The sequence below is a fragment of the Fukomys damarensis genome, unplaced genomic scaffold (genome assembly GCF_012274545.1).
Source record: "Fukomys damarensis isolate Sample0158 unplaced genomic scaffold, DMR_v1.0_HiC HiC_scaffold_1, whole genome shotgun sequence".
NCBI classification, from domain to species: Eukaryota; Metazoa; Chordata; class Mammalia; order Rodentia; family Bathyergidae; genus Fukomys; species Fukomys damarensis.
The window spans coordinates 43,550,220-43,574,481 of NW_022900913.1; the positions used below are offsets into that span (position 1 = coordinate 43,550,220).

The following is a 24,262-nucleotide window of genomic DNA, read 5'->3' on the forward strand; positions in this document are numbered from 1 at the left end:
CTTTTCACCCATATATGTAATGAGGTCTCAAGCAGTGGCAACATTTGCCTCACAATTTCAAAAGACTGGTAGGCAGTAAGCGGCGTGGTTCTACTTTCTGCCAGAGAAAATCTGTTTTCTCCAGGTGTCAAAAGCCACTGGGGTAGTGGGGGCTTCCTGCTCCTATTGTCTTTCCACCTCCTATTTGGCTTCCAAAGTCTTTCGTCAGTGATATTCTAGTGATCTCTATCAGATTCCTTCTCTTTGAAAGTCCTAAAATGATTTTTGTATTTCTGGCTATACCATGGCTGAGACTAAAAATATAAAAGACTGTAAAAGGTGAAATCAAGAATGAGCCAGCTATTTAGGTTATCGAAGTTCCTGTCATTATACAGGTGGAAAGTGGCAAAGAAAACAGAATGAGAATGGGTGTATACATTTAGCACCTGGGATGTGCATGACATTTATTATATTTTCATCTTCACAGATGAGGAAAGAGACGTTTAGAGGGATTATGTTTTAACTGACAATCACATTGTTATCACATGCCTACGCAGGAAGTTGAACTCAGAAACAAGTCCAAAAGTTTGTCACTGGAATATGCTTCCTCCCTAGAAAACATAGGTTGCATTCCTAAGTAGTTATAGGATTCGAGAGTATAAGGTATGAAAGTAATAAATATAAAATAATTTAAGATCCCAGTACTGTCACATCCTGCCAAGTTTCGCTGAAGGTGGCTAATACCATACATCAAAACTAGTTTATCTTTAGAGATTACCTTTGTAGGATGTGTGATGGCTAAAGGAGAAATATTCTTGGGAATCAAGGTGTTTACTAAAAACACATGTTTTCATTCCCATGATTTTATCTGTATCCCGTTGATCCCCAAATCTTGTTCTTTCTTGGAATGTAGATACATTTATCCAAGTGTTTTCTGGCCCTGCTTGGTTATCTTTACATGACTCTGATTCAACATGTCTTAAATTCACTATATTTCCTTGAATATGTAGCTTTTCTCTGCATGATCCTTGTTGCATTTGATGATCGTATAGTGCACCACCTTTCCCCCATTGAGAACCCTAGCTAACCACACTAAACATTGCCCAGTCTTCACATTCAGAAAAACCCCCAATTCTGTCAACTTTAAAAGCCCTTCCTAAATCTATAGTTAGTCATTCATTCAATATTTGACTACACTATGCCAAGTCTGGTGCACCACAGAGGGAGGTCTAACCAGATGTGTTATGGAGATAGTAACCCTTCATTTACTCCCTTCCGTTGAGTCTCAGATCCTTTCTTACCTGCATCACAAAATTAACTTTTTTAATGTTTGAGCTATTTTTCTCCATCTTTCTCATCTCATCAATGCCTCCAGAATGAATTTTACAAATCTGAAATACCACATCACTTTCTCCATTAAAATCTTTCATTAGCTTTGCACAGTTTTCAGGATGCAGTGTAAATGCCTTGGGATGTGTATGGGACATATCACTATTGTCTCTTCCTGCTTTATCTACCACAATTCTGGCTTACCCGCCTTCTTCTGCTATGAACTCTTTCATTCTTAGGCTTCTGGACAGATTATTCCCACTGCTCCTAATGCTCTTTCACATCTCATACTCCTGTTCAACCCATACTGATCTTTCAAAATCCAGTACAAAGAATTTCCTTCTTTGGAATCTGTTCTTAGTCCACCCCATGCCTGGGGCTCTTTCCTTGTGGTTCCTGTTCTTGGTTCCCACAACATCCAGTGCATACCTTCACCATAATATCACAGTACTAATCAGACTAAGAGGCAAATGCACTCTTTCCCATCCCATGATTACTTCAGAAGGGCGAGGAGCAGCTTGTACTCATTCTATTATCTGCAGTCTTAGACCCTGAACCTGGCAAGCATACACTTCATCCATAAAAGAATGAATGAGCATGTTCTGAAACCACATCATAATACCAGTGTGAAACTCAAAAGGAACAAAGATTTTGTGCGTTATTCTGTTGTTGCTTCTTTACTCATATTTTGGACACTTATCTGTTACTGTTTTCTTCAGATACTACTATAAGTCATTCAAGAAAGGATAAATGGCCAGATAATTCTTGACAACAGGACCTAAAAGATTTGTGAAATACCTATGGTAAATCACAAACTTGTTTTTCACTGATAAAGGATACTAGGTGGAGTGTCTGTTAACAATTTTAGGAGAACGTTAGCATTGCTACCTCTCTACACTATCCCAGTACAGGATCACAATGTAAACAAAACCTTAAACCAAGGTGCTTTTCTTTCCACAGGATAGTACTTTCTTTATAGTGAGATTACAGTTGAACAAAGAAATTATTTGCATTTTATACAGGTCACTGTAAGTTCAGAGTAACAGGATGAGCAGCTTTTCTTACACCTGTCATGGAGAAAATCCTACTAAAAAATCTCTACAGATGTGCCTCTTGGATAGTTTTAAAAAGTCCTAGAAAATCATATCTTGGTCTCATAACAATGAACATGTATCACAAAGAAAATAAAATGACATTTCTAAAGCATTTCCCACTCCTAGAATTATTTTCTAGTGTTGCCAATGGCACTGGAAATGTCTAGGAAGGTTAAGCTGAGTAATGTATTTAGGCAGTACGCATGTTATAATGTATAGAGCTTTGCCAATATTAAGGCAAACTTCCTGTTCCTATTGGTAATAAGAGTTCTGTTTACACTCGAGTACTCTGCCTTTTGGGTCTAAATTGAATGAACTGTGAGAAAAGTCTTACAAAGAGAAATTGGTTTTGAATTTAGTGAGAGGCCAATAGTTGAAACAAGAGGGGGTATTTTCATTATACACTTCTCCCACTAGATCTACTCAGAAAGTTTATTATAGTTCTGGTATTATAAACTGAGTTCCTAAAGGTACAATTAGAAATACTGAAGATCTGTCTTTCTGGTTTGCCTCTATACACAATGTCATATCAAACAGTGCCAAGAATCCGTCAGTAATGTGATAACGCAGGGATGCATTGTATTAAAGACAGGAGACCAGTGTTTCTGCTTTTTTATAGTCTTTATTGCCAACAATTTAAAATGGTCAACATAAAAAATGAACATTTTGATAATAAATACTGTTCTTTGGGCTGTAATAAATAAAAAGTTTATTAACAAGGAATGCACTTTTCCAGCCACAAGTGTATTCAAAAATAAACAAAAAAAAATTATATATGGCCATAGTTCACAGTTAAGCAGCCAAAAGCTGCACTGATTACAGCCTTTCAACAAGATGGGAGCTTCCTCCCTTCTCCCTCCCCTTCAGGAAGTATATTCACAGTTCCAAGTCCTCTGGCTAAAACGCTCTCAACAGAGAGAAGTTAAGAGTCAATGCATCTTTCGGCAAAATTGTCTGAAAAACCCTTTTACGTCAGGTATCTTGAGGAAAACTACATTCCATTCACTCTTGGATTGTCCCAAGTCAAGATCTGTACACCTCAGCCTGGTCTGGCTCCTCCCAGTCCAGCAGGCCACAGAGGAATTGTTTCGTACCACCAGCTGTCGGTCTTCTTCAACACACTATAGGTCATTCAACTGGCTTCCCTATTGATCTCACAGTGGAAAAGAGGAGTCCCATAGGGTCCATTTGAGTTTTTCAGTTACATCTCTGTAAGAGCATGTTCAGGGCATATTCCATTCGATTCTTTAATTCTAATGAACAGCCAGACATCAGCAGGGTTGTCAGTCTGAGAGTTGTAGATAACCTATCTTCGTTGATGTAAGTGAGAAGGTATTCTTCATTTTGGCTGCAGATGATTATTTTTGTATGATCATGGTAGAAATTCACCTTAAAAAGGAAACAGAGATATTAAAGCTCTCTATCTATTCAAGAATTAGGAAATCAATCAAACATTACACTGACTTGTTAAAAATCCTTTCTAGGGCTAGGGATTTAGCTCAGCAGTTCAGGGGCTTGCCTCATAAGCGCAAGGACCTGAGTTCGATCCCTGGTACAAAAAAAAATCCTTTCTAGGGCCTAAATATGTACTCCTATAAGAGTTCAGTTACCTGAAAGGTGCCATCATTGAAGAGCATCATTAAGGCCTTATCAGATTTTAGCCACTGAAGGAGGTAGAGCCGCGGTCTTCGAATATCAGTAACACTAGGGAGATCACCACCCTGAAAGAGATTAAGAGAGGGAGTTATTGCCTATAAAGACTGTGCAGTGTGCACCATGCTCTTCTAAGCAAATGCTTAGCATAAGAATGGCCTGAAGGTTTCTGCTTCCACTTCCCAGGGATTTTGTTTAATACTCTAGAGTGGGACAAGAGAATCTACTTCTATATGCATCAACTTGATGTAAATGGTACTGCTGTGCCTGCTACTTCACCTAGCCCTGTTCTGAAGCTACAGTACTTACATCCATGAGGTTCTCCTCCATGTAATGAGAAAAGTATTTCAGCACCGTCACTTGACTAATGAATTGTTCAGGGGCATCTGTTGCTGGAAACACAGAGCACTGGCCAAGTTCTGCGTAATAGTGAACTGTTCTAAAAATCAAAGTGACAGGGAAAGAAAAAGAAAAATGCTGTTAGCTGCTTTTTTTGAGATTTCTTTAGTGCTGACTAGAAAACAGACTTCACTAATCAGAAGGACCTACTTTTTGTCCGGAAGGAGGCTCATGTGAGCACCATTGTTGAAAAGGACTCCAACGGTGTGATCTGAGAGCTGATAGCCAAAGCCGTATTTGTTAGAGTAATCGACCCACTTGGTGACCCACTGAAATGACGTGCTCAGCTGCTCTTTGGGAATGCAGTCAGCTTCTGGCATATTTTCTAGACATCCTCGAAGGACTCTTGCCACTGTGTCTGCAACACTTCCCATAGTACTATCTTCAAGGCCTAAAGAGTCAGACAGAGAGACATAAGTTACAAAATCTTTAACTTGTAACCTGGATAAAGCCTTAGCTTTGATAAATGCTAAGTTTCTCTTTACTGATTCTAAAGACCTGGAATTTTATATTTTTCCAATATCTTTGCTATTGTTTCTCCGGTGTTAAGCTACAAAGCAAATTTATTTTTACTTATTATTTACCAATGGCACTGTAGTTTCATTATTTAAAATATGCTTAACAACCACTTACATTCACTGCTACTACTGCAGCTGCCAAGTGTCCCTCTAACTATCATCCGAATAGCATCACCAATCTGCTGCTTGTTTTCTGCTGCGGGTGTTCCAGATCTGGCAACTGTAGTGGTAGGTGGCTGAAGGTCCTTAAAAAGAGAGGCAAATTATGCAATGATTAATAAACACGTAAATCCATTTAAGGCAAAAATTCCAGATTAATATGAGCTTATGGAAATTGCTGGGAAAATTAATCAAAAAGCAATGGACACCAGCCATCTAAAAGATACCAGAACAACCCAAGTGCATGCACTGTTAAACTAAAAGATAGCATCTTTCCTTTGAAATAATTCGAAAAAAAGCTTTTAGTAATACAGCATGCTTAAATAGCCTAAATCAGGAGTCCATGTGCTAATTAACAGAGACTGGGAAAGACCTAAAGTATTTAAATCCATGTTATTGTTTTGCAATATACCTCATCTGTCCTATGCTTGCTTGGTTGCTGAGTTATTGAAGTCTTTTTCAAATCATGCCTAAGTTTGTAAATTTCTTCATCTTCTTTAGACACTCTATCTGTAAATCAAGGAGAAAAATTAAGAGTGTTAGTCTATATCTAAACAAGGTAGGAATAGAGCCAGCCGTTTTAACTAGCTATGAGCATCCAAGGTAAAACCAGCATTTTATTATTATTACCAACTGCAATTTATGTAAAAACCACACTCTAATTTTTTTAAAAAACAAAAGGCCATCACTCCCCTTTGGAGGGGTGGATTTATTAGGCTATTAACGTCAAAGGTCAATAGTATATAAACACACTCTGAATTATGCCAATATAAAAGTCTTTCAAAACTAATTTATCAGATCTAAATGTAACATTGGGAGACAAATAGTATGACTCACTGTGTGTATCAATATATCTTGCTTTGTCTTTCTTGCCACCAAAAAGAGCAGCAGCAGCTTTCTTAAAAAAATTCTTAGCTGGGCTTGATAAGTGAAAATCTGGAACAGTATGACAACAGCTAGAAGAAAGTCTGTCTGGGGTGAAGCCCTGTGGAGTATCAGAAAAACCCTTCAGTAACCTGCCAGGTAATTTACAGTCAAAAACATAATAAAGACACAAGATAATGTTCCAACCTGCAAAAAAAAGTCATGTCGAATGATGTCATCCAAACTGGGACGATCCTCTGGGTTTTTGGACAACATGCTAGCTATTAAGTGCTTAGCAGGAGCCAGCAATGAAGATGGCATTGTATATCTCGCTTCTCTTATGCACCTATAAGTTTCTTTCAGATTTGTAGTTTCAAATGGAGGCCTTCCTAGCAGCATTGTATACCTGTGTGCAAAGAAACACTTTTTTAGGAATGGTCATAAAATAAAGCAACTCTTTTTCTGAATGTTAAAATCTCAACTATATTTGCCTTTCAATCATTCCAGTACATTTACTTACATTACACAGCCTAAAGCCCAAATGTCTGATTCACAGCCATGTCCTTGTTTGTTGAGGACTTCCGGAGAGAGATAATTTGGGGTGCCACATATTGTTCTGAAAAGACAAAATACCAAAATCTCATTAACAACTATTCCATTTTTTAAACTTTAGGAAATAAAGTACTAGATTCAATTTCTATTTATAAATATTTTATTTTTGCTATTTGAGTAATTGATTTTTGCTGATATTTTTCCATTTATGTGCAACTTTTTCAGATAATGATGACCAAGGACAGAACATTTTCATACATTTCAGGCAAATATATAAGACTGCCTTATTTTAATAATCACTGCAGAAACATACGGTATCCTGACTAACCCAGGCTGGGCATTTACTAGCTGTTTGTTTCAATTAATAGTGTCGTGGTTTACAGATTCAGTATCAATCAAGCTTCTCCAAAATACTAACTGGAAAATAATAAAGCATATGTGGTCTTTTCAAAACCCAGCAGGACGTCTTTCTGACTCTTACCTCCTTCTGTGTTCTAAAGGTTCCAGCCTGGCTGCCAAACCAAAGTCTCCAACTTTCAGTTCCATAGCTTCATTGATAAAAAAGTTCCCTAAATGATAAACAAAACAAATGTGAATTCTCTTGACAAGGTGTTCTAACCAAGTACACACACATATCCACTTTGAAGGCAAGGAGCCAAATGTTCCATTAAAGTATATCTATGTAAAAGCCAGATTGCATAGCCTAGGCCCCAATTAAAAGCACTAGTAAGAAAAGTGGGAAAGAGAAAGAAAATCACTCTAACCCAAAAATTAGCATTTGGAGTCGAGGGCTTACCTAGTTTGAGATCTCTGTGCAAGATTTCTTGTTCATGAAGGTATTTCAGTCCAGACACAATCTGCCTAAGGTAGTATCGGACTTCTGGCTCTGTCAACACCTTTCTTGCTTTTAAAATATGAGCCATTGACTGGGAAAAGAAGAAAAAAACAAGTGTAAAAAATAAAGTTACCAAAATCAGTGATTTCCCTTTGTAGGATGAGTTACAAAAATTGACACTGTGACATAATTAACTTCCACAGCAGTTAAATGTCAGATAAAATGTAATTTCAGTATGTCAGCTTTTAAGTAGTGAAACAGGACTTTAACACTTACCCTTCTACTGCAGTATTCCAATAGAATGTAAATGTTTTCTTTGTCCTCAAAGTAGTGGTAAAACTGCACTACATGCTTATGATGAAGAATTCTGTGAAGCTCTATTTCTTTGTCAATCTAAAAGAAAAAACATGATAAGGCTTATTAACCTCCCATCATCTCTGCTTACACATGCAGAAGACATTTTTCTAACAGGGTAGGGCCATCCCTGCACACAAAGAAAATACTTTACTTGGTAGTCATACACACCTTTTCCCTTTGATGAGGTTTTGCTACTCTGCTGTGGGGAATAATTTTTGCAGCGTAGACTTTGTTGTTTGTCAAATCTGTCATTTCATAACATTTTGCAAAACCACCCTGAAAGGAAACAAAGCCGAGATGGAATTGAGAATGGCAGAAAAAAATGGAGGGCCAATGTTTAAAATAAATGAATGAATAAATAACTAAATAGACGGAAAATTGGAGAAGTGGGGAGTGGACAGGGATGCAGTCTACTTTGTAAAAGGTCCTTCAGGGAGGGAAACTCATTCCTGAACCCAGCAAATCCAGTTTCTGTTCTCTCTTTACAAAGGAACTGCCCTATGGAGGGGGCTGGGATGGGGAAAGATGAAAAATAACGTCTGAAGAGACTTGTCAGGGAAATGTTCTGGGAAGCAGGTGGAGGGAGAGAGGCCAGCTACAAAACGCCCTCTCTTAAGACTCGAAAGGAGTTATCATAGGGCTTCAGGAGGAAAACAGCCTCGCCTGAGGATGAAAGCGGATCCCCAACACTGTCAGCGCACAAAAGCCTGTGGAGGGCAGGTGAGGGGCCCACACGCCCCAAAGGCCGTGAGGTGGCGGCCGCAGGACGCAGGGGTCAATCCCAACTCTGGCTCGCCCACGCAGACCTCCCTCCCTCCAGGCAGCCCGCGCCCGCCGCTCCTCACCTTTCCCAGCACTTTGCCCCGGCAGTAGCGTTTCCCGGTCGTGGGATCGACAATAATCCGTGAGATCTCGGGTCCCGAGTGCGAGTGGTGGTGATGGTGGTGCGGGGCCGCCGGGGGCACCTGCGTCTGCAGCTGCGGCTCCTCGGGGGGCTGCTGGGGTCGCTTCTTCTTCGAGTCCCCGCCGCAAGCCTTGCCCAGCGCCTGCTCGCACATCTTGGTGCCCGCCGCCGGTTGGTAGGTGATAGTCCGCAAGAGTTCCATGGTCCCCTCACCGCCGCAGCACACGGAAACCCTGCTGTCACCCGCGGCCACCTCCGAGGCGCGGACACACGTCCTAGCTGGCCCCAGCCCTCGAGCCCCAAGCTCCCTAACCTGCTCGCGCCCGACGCCTCAGTCCACTTGTGAGAGTGCGAACCAGCTGCGAAGCCTTTTATACTGGAGCTGGGAGGGGGCGGAGACTCGGGACGGGACGCGACGTCACGGGAAACGCCACGCCCACCAACCGCCGGGGCAGCGAAGCCAAGAGGTCGGGTTCAGCCTCCTCGGTCCCGGGGCTGTCCTCAGGTGCTGGACGCCGGCTCGGGGAGCGCTCACAGCGACTTGGGACGCCGGCAGGGGCGTCCGGCCGGCCGCAGACCGCCACCCCATCCTCGGAACGCTCCGAGCTTCGGCTTTGGAAACAGAACCCCGAGGGCCGGCGCCCCTCCCCCAGCCCGGCCGCGTGGGCCGCGGGTGTCAGCGCGCTTCGCGCCCCCGCAAAGTTCTCCCCTGTGCCCGCGACTTGACACCCGTGTCGCTGTGGGAGCGCCTGGCGTCACTGAACCGGCACGCGAGGCCGCGGCGGGCTGCCAGGAAGGGCTCGAGCTGCTGCTGCGCGTCCTTCCCGAGCTCGCTCCCGTCCAGTGTGAGCGCGGCGCAGACCGCGGCAGGTGAAAGGCCAGGGGTTAGAGTGTGGGGCGTTCCGAGCCCAGCACCCCTCCAAAATGAGGCGACACCGACTCTCAGGCCCGGATCCCCTCCAGGGACCATGTGAGGCCCAGCTGGCCCCGGCCCATCACCTTCCAGTGGCCCTCTGAGGGAGGGAGGTCAGACCCTGAACCTGGGACAGGCCGGCTGGTGCACTGGGAAGCCTTCAGCCCTCGGCTTGCGCTAAAGTCGGAACGCAAGGGCGCCATCCTGTGGAATTTCTCCGAGGTGCAGTTCGCAATCTGAGTGGGCGGCCTTTGACGGTGGTGCTAAAAGTGTGATCGGTGCTATTATGATTTTGCAATCGGAGTCATCTGTGACTTCTTTCTTATTCTCAGTAGGTTATTCAGAATGTGTGGTTCAAATGACTCATTAAGCCATATTGCTGACCTGGTGCTGGGAGGCTCAAGGCTTCCTGGGTTGATAGCATAAGCAAAGGAGCTAAAAGAATGCTTACTTTCCAATTTCCAGGTTTTCTGGTTAAATTTCACTAACCTTAGATCACTTTTTTCCATGCTTTGATGGCCATAGTGTAAACATGTTCATTATTTTGAAATGCCTTATGTAATTCTACAAGAATTTAAGGGAAAAGTATTGGTATTGTAGGGGAGGAAAATAAAATTCTAAATTCTGGCTGGAATCTTGGAAACGGAATAGATTAAGAAAAAAATTTATTGATATATGTATCTTACGTGTATGGGAGATATATACCCAGGAAAGTAAATATTTCAGAGATAGATGAAAATTGCACTTTAAATGCCATCTTCAACTAAACGAGAGTGTGAGGAAGGCCTATTAAGCAACGACTGTTAGGAATGGTGCTACGGTACATAAGAGTCGGGTTTATTTCTCCAGTGATAAAGAGTGTCTTCTGATTTAGAATTATTTTCTTCCAGGTACAAAGGAGACGTTCTTTTGGAGTGGGATTTCTGTTAATGTAAGTTTTCCCTTAAAAAGGATAATGTCCTATTTTCAGGACTTCTTCTGGGTTGCCATTTTTCAAAATAATCAAAAATAATTCAGATCCAGATGCGTATTCCAGAGGCATGATCTTGTCCCCTGTGGTAATATATTACAGTGACATATTCTTGTTTCCTACATTATTTCCACTTTACACATAAGGAAACTGGTGTTTAAAAAATTTAGGTATGTGTAATTTTAGTATATCATCCAATTACATAAATTTGAAGCACACAGAAGTCTTTATCTAGTCAATAGGATATGGTAAATATTTTTGCCACTGGATTTCACAAACATTCAGAACACTAAGTGGTTAAATGCCTGAAAGATACTTAGAAAATGAGTTTGTTTTAGTTGACTATCAAATTTAAGTTTGTAAGGTGTCAATCTAACGTTTGCAGGCATTCTGCCTCAAACTCCTACCTAGTATGTTTAAAGGCGTCATTTTCATTGCAGAGTACAAAGGGAAAGTCACTTTTCTTTTTGGTGCTTTAAACAATTCAGGACAAGTCCAGGCATGATTCTCCGAAGTGGCAATCTGCTTTAACTCCAAGATTATCAGAGTTTGAATAAGGGGTGGGGCTGGAGGTGAAAGTGAAGAATTACATAATCTCCTTTATTCATAAACCTAGGGATAACCTTTGTTCCCCAGCTTTATGCAAAACTGTTTACTATCTTGTAAAGGACTTGCTGGTTTGGGAAAGACTACCTTAATTTTCCAGAGTTAGTTCTACACTGTGATAAGTACAGATATAGATGTGTGAACTGTGAAGAATAGAAAAAAAATTTAGAAATGTTTTATTATTTGTGCCACTGTATATATTTTTTACCAGATACATTTCAGTGTTATATAGACTAATAAATATTTCATGTGAAATTCAGAACTATCTTCCAAAACATGCAGGCGTTTACTAGAATAATAACCCTGCCTTATGGTATCTCCTTTTTAACTAGGAAAATACAAGTTATTTGGATTGTGGTGCCATCGTGTGGATGAAGTAAAAATTGTAGTCTGAATAACAACAACAAAAAAAAATGTACTTTCCATTGGTAATAAATCTTTAGTTTACAGATATTTCTCTCTAGAGCTATACATTTAATGAAGGTATTAATAAGCTTTGTCATCACTGAAACACCATCCTCAACACTCACAATGTAAAAGAGGAGAGGTCTAATTTGTTCGCAATTGTGGTCCATGGTTGGCTGGCTTCAAGGCAGAGACATCATGGTAGAAGGGTGGGGTAGAACAAAGCTGCTTAGTTTATGATGGCCATGGCCGGAAAGAAGACTGCAAACAGTAATGGGCAAGGGACTGTACAATCCCATATCATGCCTTTATGACCCATCCAGATAGACAAGGAGCATGATTAACCAATCTCCCAGTTTATTTTTAATACAATAAAGTTGACATATCAAGATTAGTGGTGATAATTTATTCCTTATCAACTTCACACCCAAACATATCTGCCTAATCCATACTTAATCTTCAAATTCAGAAAATAGTTCAGAATTCTGCCTAACATAACTATCCATAGTACAACAGTAAGCACAAAATCCCTTACCTAAAGTCTCAACAGCTACATTATTTTCCAAAATCCAAATATAAGCCTCTTCTGGGACTTTGGCTTTGAACCTCTATAAAAATTAAAAATGAGTTACATAATCCTAAGGTACAGTGGCACAAGGTGAACGTTCACACTCCAAAATGGAGAAATAGAGGAATAGAAGAGAATCAGAAACCCAGTAGGGCAAACATTAAATCCTGTAGCTCTGTATCTGACATCGGGATTACAGTGGTGAGATGTGTGTTACAGAAGTCTTGGACAGCTTTACTCCTATGGTCTTTCTGCTTGCAGCCCACATTGTCTTTCTCTTGGGCTGGCTCTGCTCCTGAACTGCAGGTTTTCTGACAGAACTTCCAGGTTCATGACATCTCTGAATTCCTGGGGTCTCCACTGCAACTTTAGTTTCATTTCAGCATCTTCACATACTGCTCTCTCAGGGGCTTCTTGCCTGGCCTCCCAATCCTTCCTTCAACAGCTGGGCAGAAGCTCCTTGACCCCACAGCTTTTGTATTCTGGGAGTTGGTAAAGCCATCATAACATGGGTGAGGCCTAGGTTTGACCTCAGAGGAGGAGTAGCCACATGCCCCATGGACCATAGCTTTAATGGCCTCTGAGTGCATGGATGGCTGAGCATGGTGAAGTGAATCCCATGGAACCAATTCCCTAGGAAACCCTTCTCAGGCACTCTCTTCTCAAATGAACGGTTAATACTTTTATATCCTTGTGGCTACACAATGGTGAGTCTTGCTGATTCCTGAGATGTCCTCAAGGCATCTTTCTTCTTGTCTCTATACAAAACAATTGGTTCCTATTAGTGGTGCCAGTCTCTTTATCAGCCACACTTCCTTTAGCCCCAACTTTATAAATGGTTCCTTCCAGGAAAAAATTTAAGTTTTTAAAAAATTTTCTGCGCTGTTTTAATTTATCTCACTGCTTCAGGAGATTGAGTACATGCTTGACCTATTTCAAGGTAGAAACATTACAGGAAATGGGCAAGGTGGAGCAAAGTTGGTTAGTTCATGGTGATCGGAGAACAGAGCAGAGGAGCATTTGATGTACCAGGATTAGTGGTCACAATGCAGAAAAAGTCAAATACTAGTAAAAATTGACAAGCTGTCTATAAAATTTATATGAAAACACAAATGATCTAAAATAGTCACTTAGAAGAATAGGGAAAAGCTTATCTTTACCTGCTGTCAGATATACAATGAAACTACAGAAATTAAAATTTGGTCCTTTCCCAGTGATAAACTGAACAAAGGAATGTATTAAAGAATTTACAAAAGGTGCACATACACGTAGATTTTGATAAATGATAGAGAAGCTATCATAAATTAGTGAGGAAAGGAGAGACTAGTTATAAATAAAATAAAATTATTTTTCCATATAAAAATTAAATCCACATCTCACATCATATGAGTTTGTTATGATTGTCAAAACTAGATGCCCAAAACTAGATATCTTAACAGCAGAAATTAATTTTCTTACAATTCTAGACACTTCTAATCCCACACTGAGGTGTTAGCAGTTTGGGCTGTCCTAAGATTTCTCTTTTGATATGCAGCTCCTGCCCTCTCTGTGTCCTCACATGGTCTTTTTTCTGTGCTCACGTGCATTTTTGGTGTCCACTTGAGCATTCAAATATTATCTTAAGTGGATGGTACATGTAAGGGCCCATCTATAAAACGTGATTTAACCTTAATTGCATATTTAAAGTCTTTATCTCCCGAATACAGTCTGATGAACTGGGGTTTGGAGATTTTATATAAATTTTGGAGACACAACTCAAGCCATAATATACGCTATATTTTTTAAAATCTACAAATGGAATAAAGACTTATATGTCAAGTATTAGTAGGAGATATGGACAATTAACTTCCTGAGCATAAGGTGGGGACAGAAACTTTAAAGAACATTAGAAAAGCACTAACTATAACAAAAGATGGATAAATTTGACTGAATTGAAGTTGAGAACTCTGATACATCAAAAGATTCATGTAAATTGACAAAAGATAATCTGTAAGTTGGTAGTTGTATCTGCAACTGGTAAAAGGCATAGTAAAATTTTAGCATGTTTATTTCAACATTCAAGTATTTTGGAATTAGGCAGCACTAGACTACAGGCAGTTCAGCATTCTATAGAGGGGGAATAAATGGGAAACTTTTATAAGGCGTTCATAGAAGCTACATAATAAAGAACATATAGATAAGATTGGAGTGGAAAATCCCTAGTTAGAAGTTAGGTAGGTGTTTCAGATTAGTTAAGATTAAGTGGTAGTTTAAACTTAAATTTGGTTGTACTGTTCATACCAGGCTTTGGTTTGCTTAAGTAGGAAGCTAAGTTACTTAATGGATTCCAGATTCAATTTTATTTTAACAATGCACACGACCATCAAAGAATTAATCCAAGAATATGTGAAGGAGTCCTACAAATTTATAAAAAAGAGTAAAATTAATGAAAGCCAGAAACTGCATCTAATTAAAGGTCTACTTATAGCCTATGAACAAGATTCTTGAATTTGTTAAAAATTAAGAAAATGAAAATCAAGACCATTTAAGATCATTCAGTTGATGAAAAGCACAAAGTTTAACATTATTGTGTGTTTGAGATATAGATCAACAACTTATGTATACAGGTATGCTGTAAGAGTAAATTGTTCACTCTTCTACCCTGCAGTCAATCCAACAGAAGAAATGCTGGCACATGTATACCAAGAGATAGCAAAACATAGTCATGACTACCCTTTTAGTAACATTTTTTTAAAATTAGGTACAATGCAGATGCCCACTGACAGCAGAATGCATAATACACATAATAGGACAGAACATGAAACTCAATGAATGACATATCTATGAGTAAATCTCAATAATGCTGAGTTTACAAAGGCAAATCATCCAGGCATGGTGGTGCACACCTGTAATCCCAGCACTTGGGAGGCTGAGACAGGAGGATTGCTGTGAGTTCGAGACCAGCCTGGGCTACATAGTGAATTCCAGTTCAGTCTCAGCTACATAGTGAGACCCTGTCTCAACCACCCCCCAAAAAAGTCCAATCAATTATTACTCTCCTTATAAAATTCAAAGTGGAAATAAAATTGTTTAGATGTACATATATAGCTGATTTTCAGTTCCATTTTTTAAATGTAAGAAAATGTCAAATGTAAAATTTAGGGAAGAGAAAAAACATATAGATCTTATTCTAGTATTAGATATAGGAACATTCAAAAGTGACACACACAGAAATTAATAACCTTATGATCCAAAGAGTATGGTAAATCCAATTATATATACTTTAAATCCAGACTTCAATAATTAAACATCCTTTTTGATGAGCAAATGACCAGAGAAGTAATGAAAAGAACATTTTAATAGACGAATGCATTGCTAAGTGGCTGTGGTGACAAATTTGAGCATAATAAGTCTGAGTGGAAATACAGATCATGGATATCTTGTTTTTGTTTTGTTTTGTTTTTAAAATCCTGCTGCTAAAACAAAATATTTCGAACTGGATGATGTATGCACAACAGAAATTTATTCCCCCAGACCGAGTTGCTGATAGTTTCTGCACCTGGCGAAGGTATTTCTTGCTAACTTCTCTCATGAAGGAGGACCCGAAGATATGACATTCAGCATTTTCTGAGGGTGCGAGTCCCTTTCCCGAGAGCAGAGCCTCCGTGGCTTAACCATTCCCACAAGGGCCCACCTCTTAATGACATTGGAATTTAGGTTCCAGTACATGAATTTGGGACAATACCAACATTCAAACCATAGGACTGGGCTTCAATCCAGAAAGTGTAAAGAGGCCCAAACTCATTTTATATTCACCACAGTATATTTAATTGATTGGACATCTAACTTGAATAGTTAACTTTAAAACTACATTAATAAATATAAAGTATTAATTTAAACATTATATTAATTTTTGGGGGATACCGGGGATTGAACTCGGGACCTCGCTCTTGCAAAGCAGGTGGTGGAACCACTGAGCTAAATATTCGGTCCAAAACTAAATTTTTAATATGTTTATTGTGCGATACTGGTATTAGGTAAAACAGTAAAACATGGTGACAAATTCTGCCAGTAATCTTTGATGCCGGTTTATACAGTTATTAAACTATTTGATAAAAATTCACCTTCATATTTCTTTTAGGCATTCATATACTGAGATAGTTATCTATGATCTTGTTATCTATGCAAGCTTTCTCCTCATTCACTGTTACACAGCTGCAGTTGCTACTTGATTTTCATGGACCTAGATTGCCCTCTGCTGGTAGAAATTATAATATACAAATCAATTCTATGATACTGTAAAAGTTATTTAAAATGCCTTATTTCTTGTAGTCTCTTTTTTCCTCATATTTATTCCTTTCCCTTCCCATTTGCCATTTCCCCTCCCCTTTGGGCCTTATCTTACCCATTTCACTTTTTCTGCTGATGTTGCTTCCGCAAAAAAAGCGAGCTCACTCTGAGGTTATCTCAAAGTGAACAATTATTTTATAAAGTTGATGTATTTAAATTTTATAATTAAAAACAACTTAAGTAAATATAAAGCAACAAGCTAAAGATGCCTTAGTTTTTCCTAATTCTTGAAAGTTAAAGCGATTTGTAAATATTAATATGGAAAACATGACTCACCAACAATTTTTTGAGATCTTTCCCTTTTGGATTCTTGTAGTTTGCTCTTCCTTTCCTCCATGTACATTTCTGAAATTTTTCTCAATGTAACACCATTTCTTCAAACACTTCCTTGAAACATAATAATGGGGAGAAAAAGTTTTGTGACATACACAGTTCATTTGAATCTAGATTCTTGAATGTTAATCACAATCTTCTCAATGAAATCCCATTCAACTGCAATTTTATGCATTGATCGCTATCAACCTCTAGCCACTTAAAAACACTTTCTTGAAAGTCAAGAGCATACTCTTCTGTTATTTCTATTTTTTGCTGTTCTTGTTTCTAAAACTTTTTATTGGAACATGTTTATAGTACATAGTGATTACATTCATTGTGAGGAGTTGGTTGATAAAAATTTTTCGTAATTCTTTTTAAACATCAACTCCCTTCTCTCCTGCTGCCTGTATAGACAGATGGATGGATGGATAGATAGATAGATAGATAGATAGATAGATAGATAGATAGATATAATTTTTTTAGTATGGGATGATCACTTTCCTCATAGAGACTTAGTGCTTGAACATGACACTTCACAATCCCCCCGTTTTTTTATAACCTCACCCCCTTTTCTTGGTTCTCTTCCCATATGTCAAGATTCATCTCACTATTTCCTATTGTCTATTTTTATTTTGCACTTCTTTTATATACTTGAGTTCTCATATAAGAGAAACTATGTGCTATGTAAGCTTGTGTGTCAGATTTACTTCACTTAATATGTTTTCAAGGTGCATCCATTTCAGTTAAAATAAATCAAGTTTATCCTTCTTTGTGAAAGAATCCTTCTTCATTGTGTATTAATATCACATTTTCTTTATCCATGCATCTCTTGATGGATATTTAGGCTTCCAAGATTTATGAATTGTACTGCTATAAACATAGATGTGTCACTGTGATATATCTTTCACTCTTTTGGGAAGATACTGAGAAGAGGAAAATCTGGGTCAAATGGAATTTCTATTTTTAGGTTTTTGAGGAATAGCCGTATAGATTTCCATAATGGGTATAACAGTTTACACTGCCACCAACAATGAAGTGTTCCTTTTTCTCTTCAGCCTTTCTAGCATTCATTATTATGTGATTTCCTGAATGTAGCCATTCTTCTTTCCGGAGTAAGATGGAATCTCATTGTTGTTTTAATTTCCATTTCTTGAATGGCTTGTGATGTTTAACATTTTTTGTGTATTTATTGGCCATTTGTAATTTATCTGAGAAGTGTCTATTCAGTTCAGATGCTCATTTTTGAATTGGTTCTTTAAGTTTGGGGTGGTTCTGGTATTTATGAGTTCTTTATGTATTTTAGATATTAGTCCTTTGTCTGATGAGTAGATGCCAAAAATTTTATTGTTTTGGTAGGGTAGGTTGTCTCTTCAACTTGATTTCTTTTGCTATGAAGAAGCTTTTTAATTTATTGTGATCCCATCCCCTTTGTTAATTTTTGGTATTTTTTCTTGTGCAAAGGGGATTCTATTCAGAAAGCCTCTGCTTATGTCTATGTCTTCAAGAGTTTTGTCTATTTTTTTTTCTTCCAATAGATTGTTTCTGCTTTAATATTTAGATCTTTGGTCCATTTTTATTTTAGTTAATTTAAGTAAATGGTGAAAGAGATGGGTCCATGTTCAATCTTCAGCATGTGGATGGCCAGTTTTACTCAGCACTGCTTGTTAAAGAGACTGTCTTTCCTCCAGCAAAAAAAAATTTGGCCCCTTTGTCAAAAATAAGGTAGCTGAGAGTGTCTAGAGTTGTTTCTGAATCCTCTATTCCTTTTTAATAATCCACATGTCTTTTTTTTCTGGTACCATGCTGTTTTTATAACTGTAGCTTTGTAATATAATTTGAGTCCCAGGATTATGTTGCCTTCTGACTTGGCTTTGTTGCCCAGAAATGTTTTTGATATTTTAGATCTTTGTGGGTTGCATATGAATTTTAGGACTGTATTCTCTAGTTCTGTAAGGAATGCTATTAATGTTTTGATTGGTATTATATTAAATCTATATCACAAATTTGGAAATATAGCCATTTTTCTGTCTATCCAGGAACGGGATATCTTTCCATTTTGTGATATCCTCTTCAAGCTCCTTTTTTAGAGTACTATAGTTTTCATTTTAGAGGTCTTTCACTTCCTTCATTAGGTTGATTCCTAAGTATTTCATTTTACTTGATGCTGTTGTAAAAGGTATTATTTCCCTAACTTCTCTCTCATTGAGTTATTACTGTGGTACAGAAATGCTATTTCCTAAAGTTCCTGTAGAATTTGGCAGGGAATTCATTGGGACACTGGAACCTGGACTTTCTTAGATGGCAGTTTTCAAAAATGTATATTAGTTCTTCAGTCTCTTTGATTGATATTGGATTATTTGGGATTTTTATATTTTCTTGGCTCAGCTTTGGATATATAAGTAACCAAAGATTTTTCTGCAGTTTGGTAGAAACTTGTGATTTTTGCTTTTTCATTTCTAATTGCATGAATTTGAGTGGGTTTTTTTTTTTTCTTTTTTGGTAAGATTGGATAAGGGTTTATCTATTTTGTTTATTCTTTCAATGAATCAGATCTGTATTTTTAGTCTCAATTTCATTGACTTATTCTCTGATCTTTATAATTTCCTTTCTTGTGATACCTTAGAATTTGGGTTGTTCTTGTTTTTGTTTTTTTTTTTAGGACCCTGAGATGCATAATTAGGTTATTTATTTGTGCTCACTCTGTTTTTCTGATGTGGGCACTCACCACTATAAAATTCCCTCCTCGGACTGCTTTCACTGTGTCCTGTTGATTTTAATCTGTTGAACTGGCATTATTGCTTGATTCTATGAACAAATTTCTTCTGAAACCAATTGCTTATTCAAGAGGTGATTGTTTAATTACATGTGTTTGCACAGTTTTTGTCGTTTCTTTGACTATTCATTGCTAGTTTCATTACACTATGATCTGATAATATGGATGAGATAATTTCAATTCTTTAAGCATGGTTTACAGGCTAATATGTGGTCTATTTTGGACAAAATACCATATGCTGCTGGGAAAAATGTGTGTTCTGTTATTGTTGGGTGGATTACTTTGTACATATTTATTAAGTCTGTTTGCTCATAGGTTTGGTACAACTTTGATATTTCTTTTTTGATTCTTTATCTAGTTTAGCTGTTTATGACAGTGGGGTATTGATATCCCCCATTTAAATTGTATTGGTGTTTATCTGAGTTTTCATGTCCACCAGTGTTTGTTTTATGAAGTTTGGCAAGCTAGTGTTTGATGCATAAATGTTTATAATTATTTTCTCTTCCTATTGAATTCTTCCTTATCTACTATGTAGTGACCTTTATCTCTTCTGATCAGTTTTGGCATAAAATCACTTTATCTGATATTGGGATAGTTACTTCTACTTTTTCTGGGTTCTTGTTGCATAGAATATTTTGCATCCTGTGATTTTTAATCTGTGAATTTCTTTTTTAATGAAATTATTTCCTTTATACTGTATATTGTTGGGTTTTGTTTCTTGATGCATTCTGCCAATCTGTCTTTGGACTGGGGACTTGAGACCATTCACATTGACAGTTATTGAAAGGTATTGACTTATTCCTGTCATTGCATTGTTTTCCTGTTGCTGGTTTCCTCATTTTTCCTTTTGCTATGCTGTTCAGCCAGATCTATTCATTCCTTTTTACTTTTTTGGCATTGTTGGTTTCATCATTTCTAGGACATCCTTGAAAAAAATTCATAATGCTGGTTTGGTGGTCATGAATTTCTTGTCATGGAAATACCTTATTTCTCCATCAATTTTGAAGGACATACAAGTCCAGTTTGGAAATTATATTTGAAACACTTCATTCCAAGTCTTCCTGGCCTTTAAGTTTTGTGTTAAGAAGTCTTCTGTAATTCTAATGGGTTTACTTTTATATATGATTTGTTGTTTTGTTGTTGTTTTTTTTTTTTCCTAGAAAGCTTTTAAGATTTTATCCCTGTGATGGATTTCTGGTACTTTAAATATTACATTATATGGAGAAATTCTCTTTTGTTATGGCTATTTGAGATTCTGTATGCCTCATTTATCTGTATGTTTATTTAGGAAAATGAAATATTTATATGTATATTTGGGAAATGTTCTGCCATTATTTCTCTGAATAGGTTCTTTCTTTATGCCATTTGTATTGTCTTTTTATTTTTCACTTATTCCATTTAGTCTTAGATTTGTCTTCTTTGAATTATCTAGCAGATGTTGGATCCTTTTTTTTCATGTTCTCTTATTGCATTTTTTTCTGTAATTTTATTGGTACATGCTTTTGAAGTATATTTGAGTAGTTGGCCTTGGAAGGCATCATTTTTTTTAGTTCTGAAATTATGTACTCACATTGGTCACTTCTACTACCTGAACTTTCAAAATAATTTTTAATCTCCCAAATTTCTTTTTCTTATTTGGTACTGGGGATTGAGCTCAGGATCTTGCACTTACAAGATAGGTGGTGGCACCACTGAGCAAAATCCCCAGCCCCTGAATTTCTGATTGGAACCTTTTCATGGACTGTGATTCTGTGTTGAACTACTCGTGTGTGCTTTATATCATTTTGTTTAGCTCATCAATCTTTTTAATAGTGTCTTCTGAATGTTCCTGGTTCATTTTGCTTATTTCTTTCATTATCTGTTGTGTATTTGTTTGTTTGTTTGTTTGTTTTGGTACCAGGAATTCAACTCAGGACCTTGCACTTGCCAGGCAGGTGGGTGCTACTGAGCTGTATCCCCAGCCCTTTTTATTTTTGGTACTGGGAATTGAATTCAGGGCCTCGTGCTTTCCAGGTAGGCTCTATGCCACTGAGCTACATCCCTGGCCCCCATTATCTGTTTAGTTGTATCTACTGTGATTCCACTGGGTACCTCTTTGATCTGCTTTCTAAGCTCTGTTATCTTTTAAAGTAATTTGGGTGTGTGGCTTATGTTATTCTCCCATTTATTGCTTCCTGGATTGACTTTGGGGAGTTGAGAGTTTGGGGAGGTATTTTATTGCCTTGTCTTCTCATGTTTATATTGTTTTGCTTTTTTTTTGTTTTGCTGAGGTTTGTGTATGCATAAAGTATAAAGATTTTGTTGTACTATAGCATTCTCGTTAGGTAGCCACTTTTCAGTGATGTACTCTGGGTATGGCTAACTCTAGTCTTTTGCTTCTGTCCCAAGATATGACATCTTGATTAATTTTAGAGGGGAGGGAACACTGTAATTGGACCATCTCCATGTTCTTTAGAAATGTACTGTAGTACTGTTAATCTCACAAATGTAATCTGGGTGTTGAGTTAGTGACTATCTATTAATAGCCACAGTTATGCAACCCTAGTAATATTGAGCAAATCAACTGCAATAGTATAGTCCAAGACAAACTGGATAATAACATAATATGAGAACAAATTGTGTACCACCCTTAACTCTAGAAAATAAATGCACAATTGTAGTGTAAACATCAAGAAAACCCAGGTACTGAAACACAGTAAATATACACTAAGTGTGACAGCTATATCTCCACTAATGGTAGAAAAGAATCCAACAGTATTTTTATAGAATCAACTACCTAACCAGCAGTAAAAATTTACAGTTACAGTAAATTCCTGATTCACAAATATTCACACTGTGAACTTTTCAGATGGAGTTGTGAACTTTAACAGTCTCTCCAAATTATGTTCGTTTTCTTCAATTTCTCAGTACCTTTTAATTTTCCTGTCAGATCCCTCCCTGTTCCCAGGGAATTATACCTGTCCTTTTTCTTCTCCAAGTTGTTTTTGAGAGTACGGGTTTCAGAGTCTCAGAGAGGGTGAGTTGATGTCACTTACTACTCCACTATTTTTTTCTATTAATATGTTTTAAATCTACCATTTACTTGTTAAGTTTGTGTCAGGCACAAACTTATCCACTCTCTGTATATTAGCCGAAGCCAAAATTTAAGACAAGCCAATCTCCACAAAAGAGACAGAAGAAACTGCCACCTAAACAGAACTTGATTCCAGAAGGTTTCACAGGGCAATTCTGTGAAATTGTTTAAGTTAAAATAATTCCATTGTTGCTTATGCTGTGAGTTCAAGACCGGCCTGGGCTACATAGTGAGTTCAAGGTCAGCCTGAGCTACAAAGTGAGAGCTTGTCTCAACAAATAAAAACAAACGCATTCACAGTAAACAACACATACACTCTCCACATGTGCTAAGCAACTGTGCAGGCCTTTTTCAACTGCTAGCCAACAGGCTTCAGTCCTTCAGTCCTAACATCATTGGGGTGATGCTCCAAAGAAGATTACGGAGCCCTGCCTGGCCCCTTGATCTTTCTGTCTTATTCTTCCTGATCATCCATTGAGTGGCTTTGGTCTACTGTGCATTTCTGTCAGGTGCTGCCTCGCCACACAAAGCAATGGGGCCAACCAATCACAGACCTGAACTGCCAACACTGTGAGCCACAATAACCCTTTTCTCTCTCTAAATCAGTTACCTCACGTATTTCATTATAATTAGTGAAACTAACACAGACAGGGAATATTTTAGATAAAACATTAGCAAGCAAAGTTTGACAGCATATCTACTCTAATTGTGGTCATGTAGAGTTTATCCCAAGAATGTAAGGATGCTTTAAAATTATTGCCCTGTAAAAATAATGTAGCACTAATTTAATAGACATAGAAAAGGTAAAATAATAATTTTCGTAATAGTTAATATATTTGATAAGCCAACATTTATTGTTAATATACAAATACTCAAGAATCAATAGATAATTATTTAAAATTATAAAATATAGTTCTAAACTCAAAGGTTAGCATCATCCTTTATGGAAAATAGTTAAAAAGAAACAGCAAACATTTCATTTTACTATCATTAGTATTCTACCAAAAATACCAAACCTTATAATTAAAGAAAAAAAAAACGACAAATACAAATAAAAGTATAACTATTTGCAGAAAATGTCTCAGCATCCATGAAAAACCCTAGGAAATAAGCTAAAAACCCCTATACAGAGTAGAACTCAGTTAGAGGTACACAAATTAACACAGTAGTGAGTAGCAGGTAGAAAATAAATCGGAAGAAAATATTTTACACAAAGCACCACATACATAAAGCTAACAAATTTGGGAATAGACAATAAACATGCAAGACCTATGTGGAGAAAACTTTTGAGAGGAGACAGGAGGACACTTGGACAAATGGAAAGCTGTACATGTTCTTGCAAAGGAAGAGCCAGTATTTTAAACCTGTCAATTTTTTAAAATTTAAAATTATGAATTAAGTTTGATTCACACAAACTTACTCACTCTGAAAAAATCTAGACAAAAGAACTCTAAAGTTCATTTTAAAAGTTAGTAAAAATTTCTAGAAAAATCCTAAAATGAAGAACAATTGGAGAGGGGTTAGGGGACTAGCCCTATCAGGTATTGAAATATTCCATCAGGGTTTATTAATTAAGATAATGACACACTGACAAACACATCAGTGATCAGGAAAAAGAACACACACACACACACACACATACACACACACACACACACACACACACA

At 37.7% G+C, this 24,262-nt stretch overlaps 2 protein-coding genes across 2 annotated transcripts in view; one reads left to right on the plus strand and one right to left on the minus strand.

Annotated features, from left to right (window-relative positions):
- Window positions 1-3,036: 3,036 nt before the first annotated feature.
- Plk2 (polo like kinase 2) lies at window positions 3,037-9,015 on the minus strand. Its single transcript, XM_010626917.2, has 14 exons — window positions 8,585-9,015; window positions 7,908-8,015; window positions 7,659-7,775; window positions 7,344-7,473; window positions 7,029-7,116; window positions 6,516-6,611; window positions 6,203-6,401; window positions 5,969-6,116; window positions 5,544-5,641; window positions 5,088-5,217; window positions 4,605-4,845; window positions 4,365-4,494; window positions 4,013-4,123; window positions 3,037-3,791 (listed from the first exon to the last, which is right to left on the minus strand). The coding sequence occupies exons 1-14, from the start codon at window positions 8,843-8,845 to the stop codon at window positions 3,600-3,602; spliced, it is 2,049 nt and encodes a 682-aa protein (XP_010625219.1). The 5' UTR covers window positions 8,846-9,015; the 3' UTR covers window positions 3,037-3,599.
- Window positions 8,844-24,262, plus strand: part of LOC104864121 — a 46,546-nt gene continuing 31,127 nt past the window's right edge. The window contains exons 1-2 of the mRNA XM_010626915.3: window positions 8,844-9,778; window positions 10,447-10,487. Coding sequence (XP_010625217.1) covers window positions 8,844-9,617 — 774 coding nt within the window. The 3' untranslated portion in view covers window positions 9,618-9,778; window positions 10,447-10,487. The remainder of the gene's footprint in view (window positions 9,779-10,446; window positions 10,488-24,262) is intronic.

What these genes read in the sequence shown, in the direction of transcription:
- Plk2 (XM_010626917.2), bottom strand. Translation starts at nt 8,845, where the DNA reads ATGGAACTCTTGCGGACTATCACCTACCAACCGGCGGCGGGCACCAAG. An exon ending in CCTTTAGAACACAGAAGGAG is followed by an intron (nt 6,612 to 7,028) that starts GTAAGAGTCAGA and finishes TTGTCTTTTCAG; the next exon opens with AACAATATGTGGCACCCCAA. An exon ending in TGGAGGAGAACCTCATGGAT is followed by an intron (nt 4,124 to 4,364) that starts GTAAGTACTGTA and finishes AATCTCTTTCAG; the next exon opens with GGTGGTGATCTCCCTAGTGT.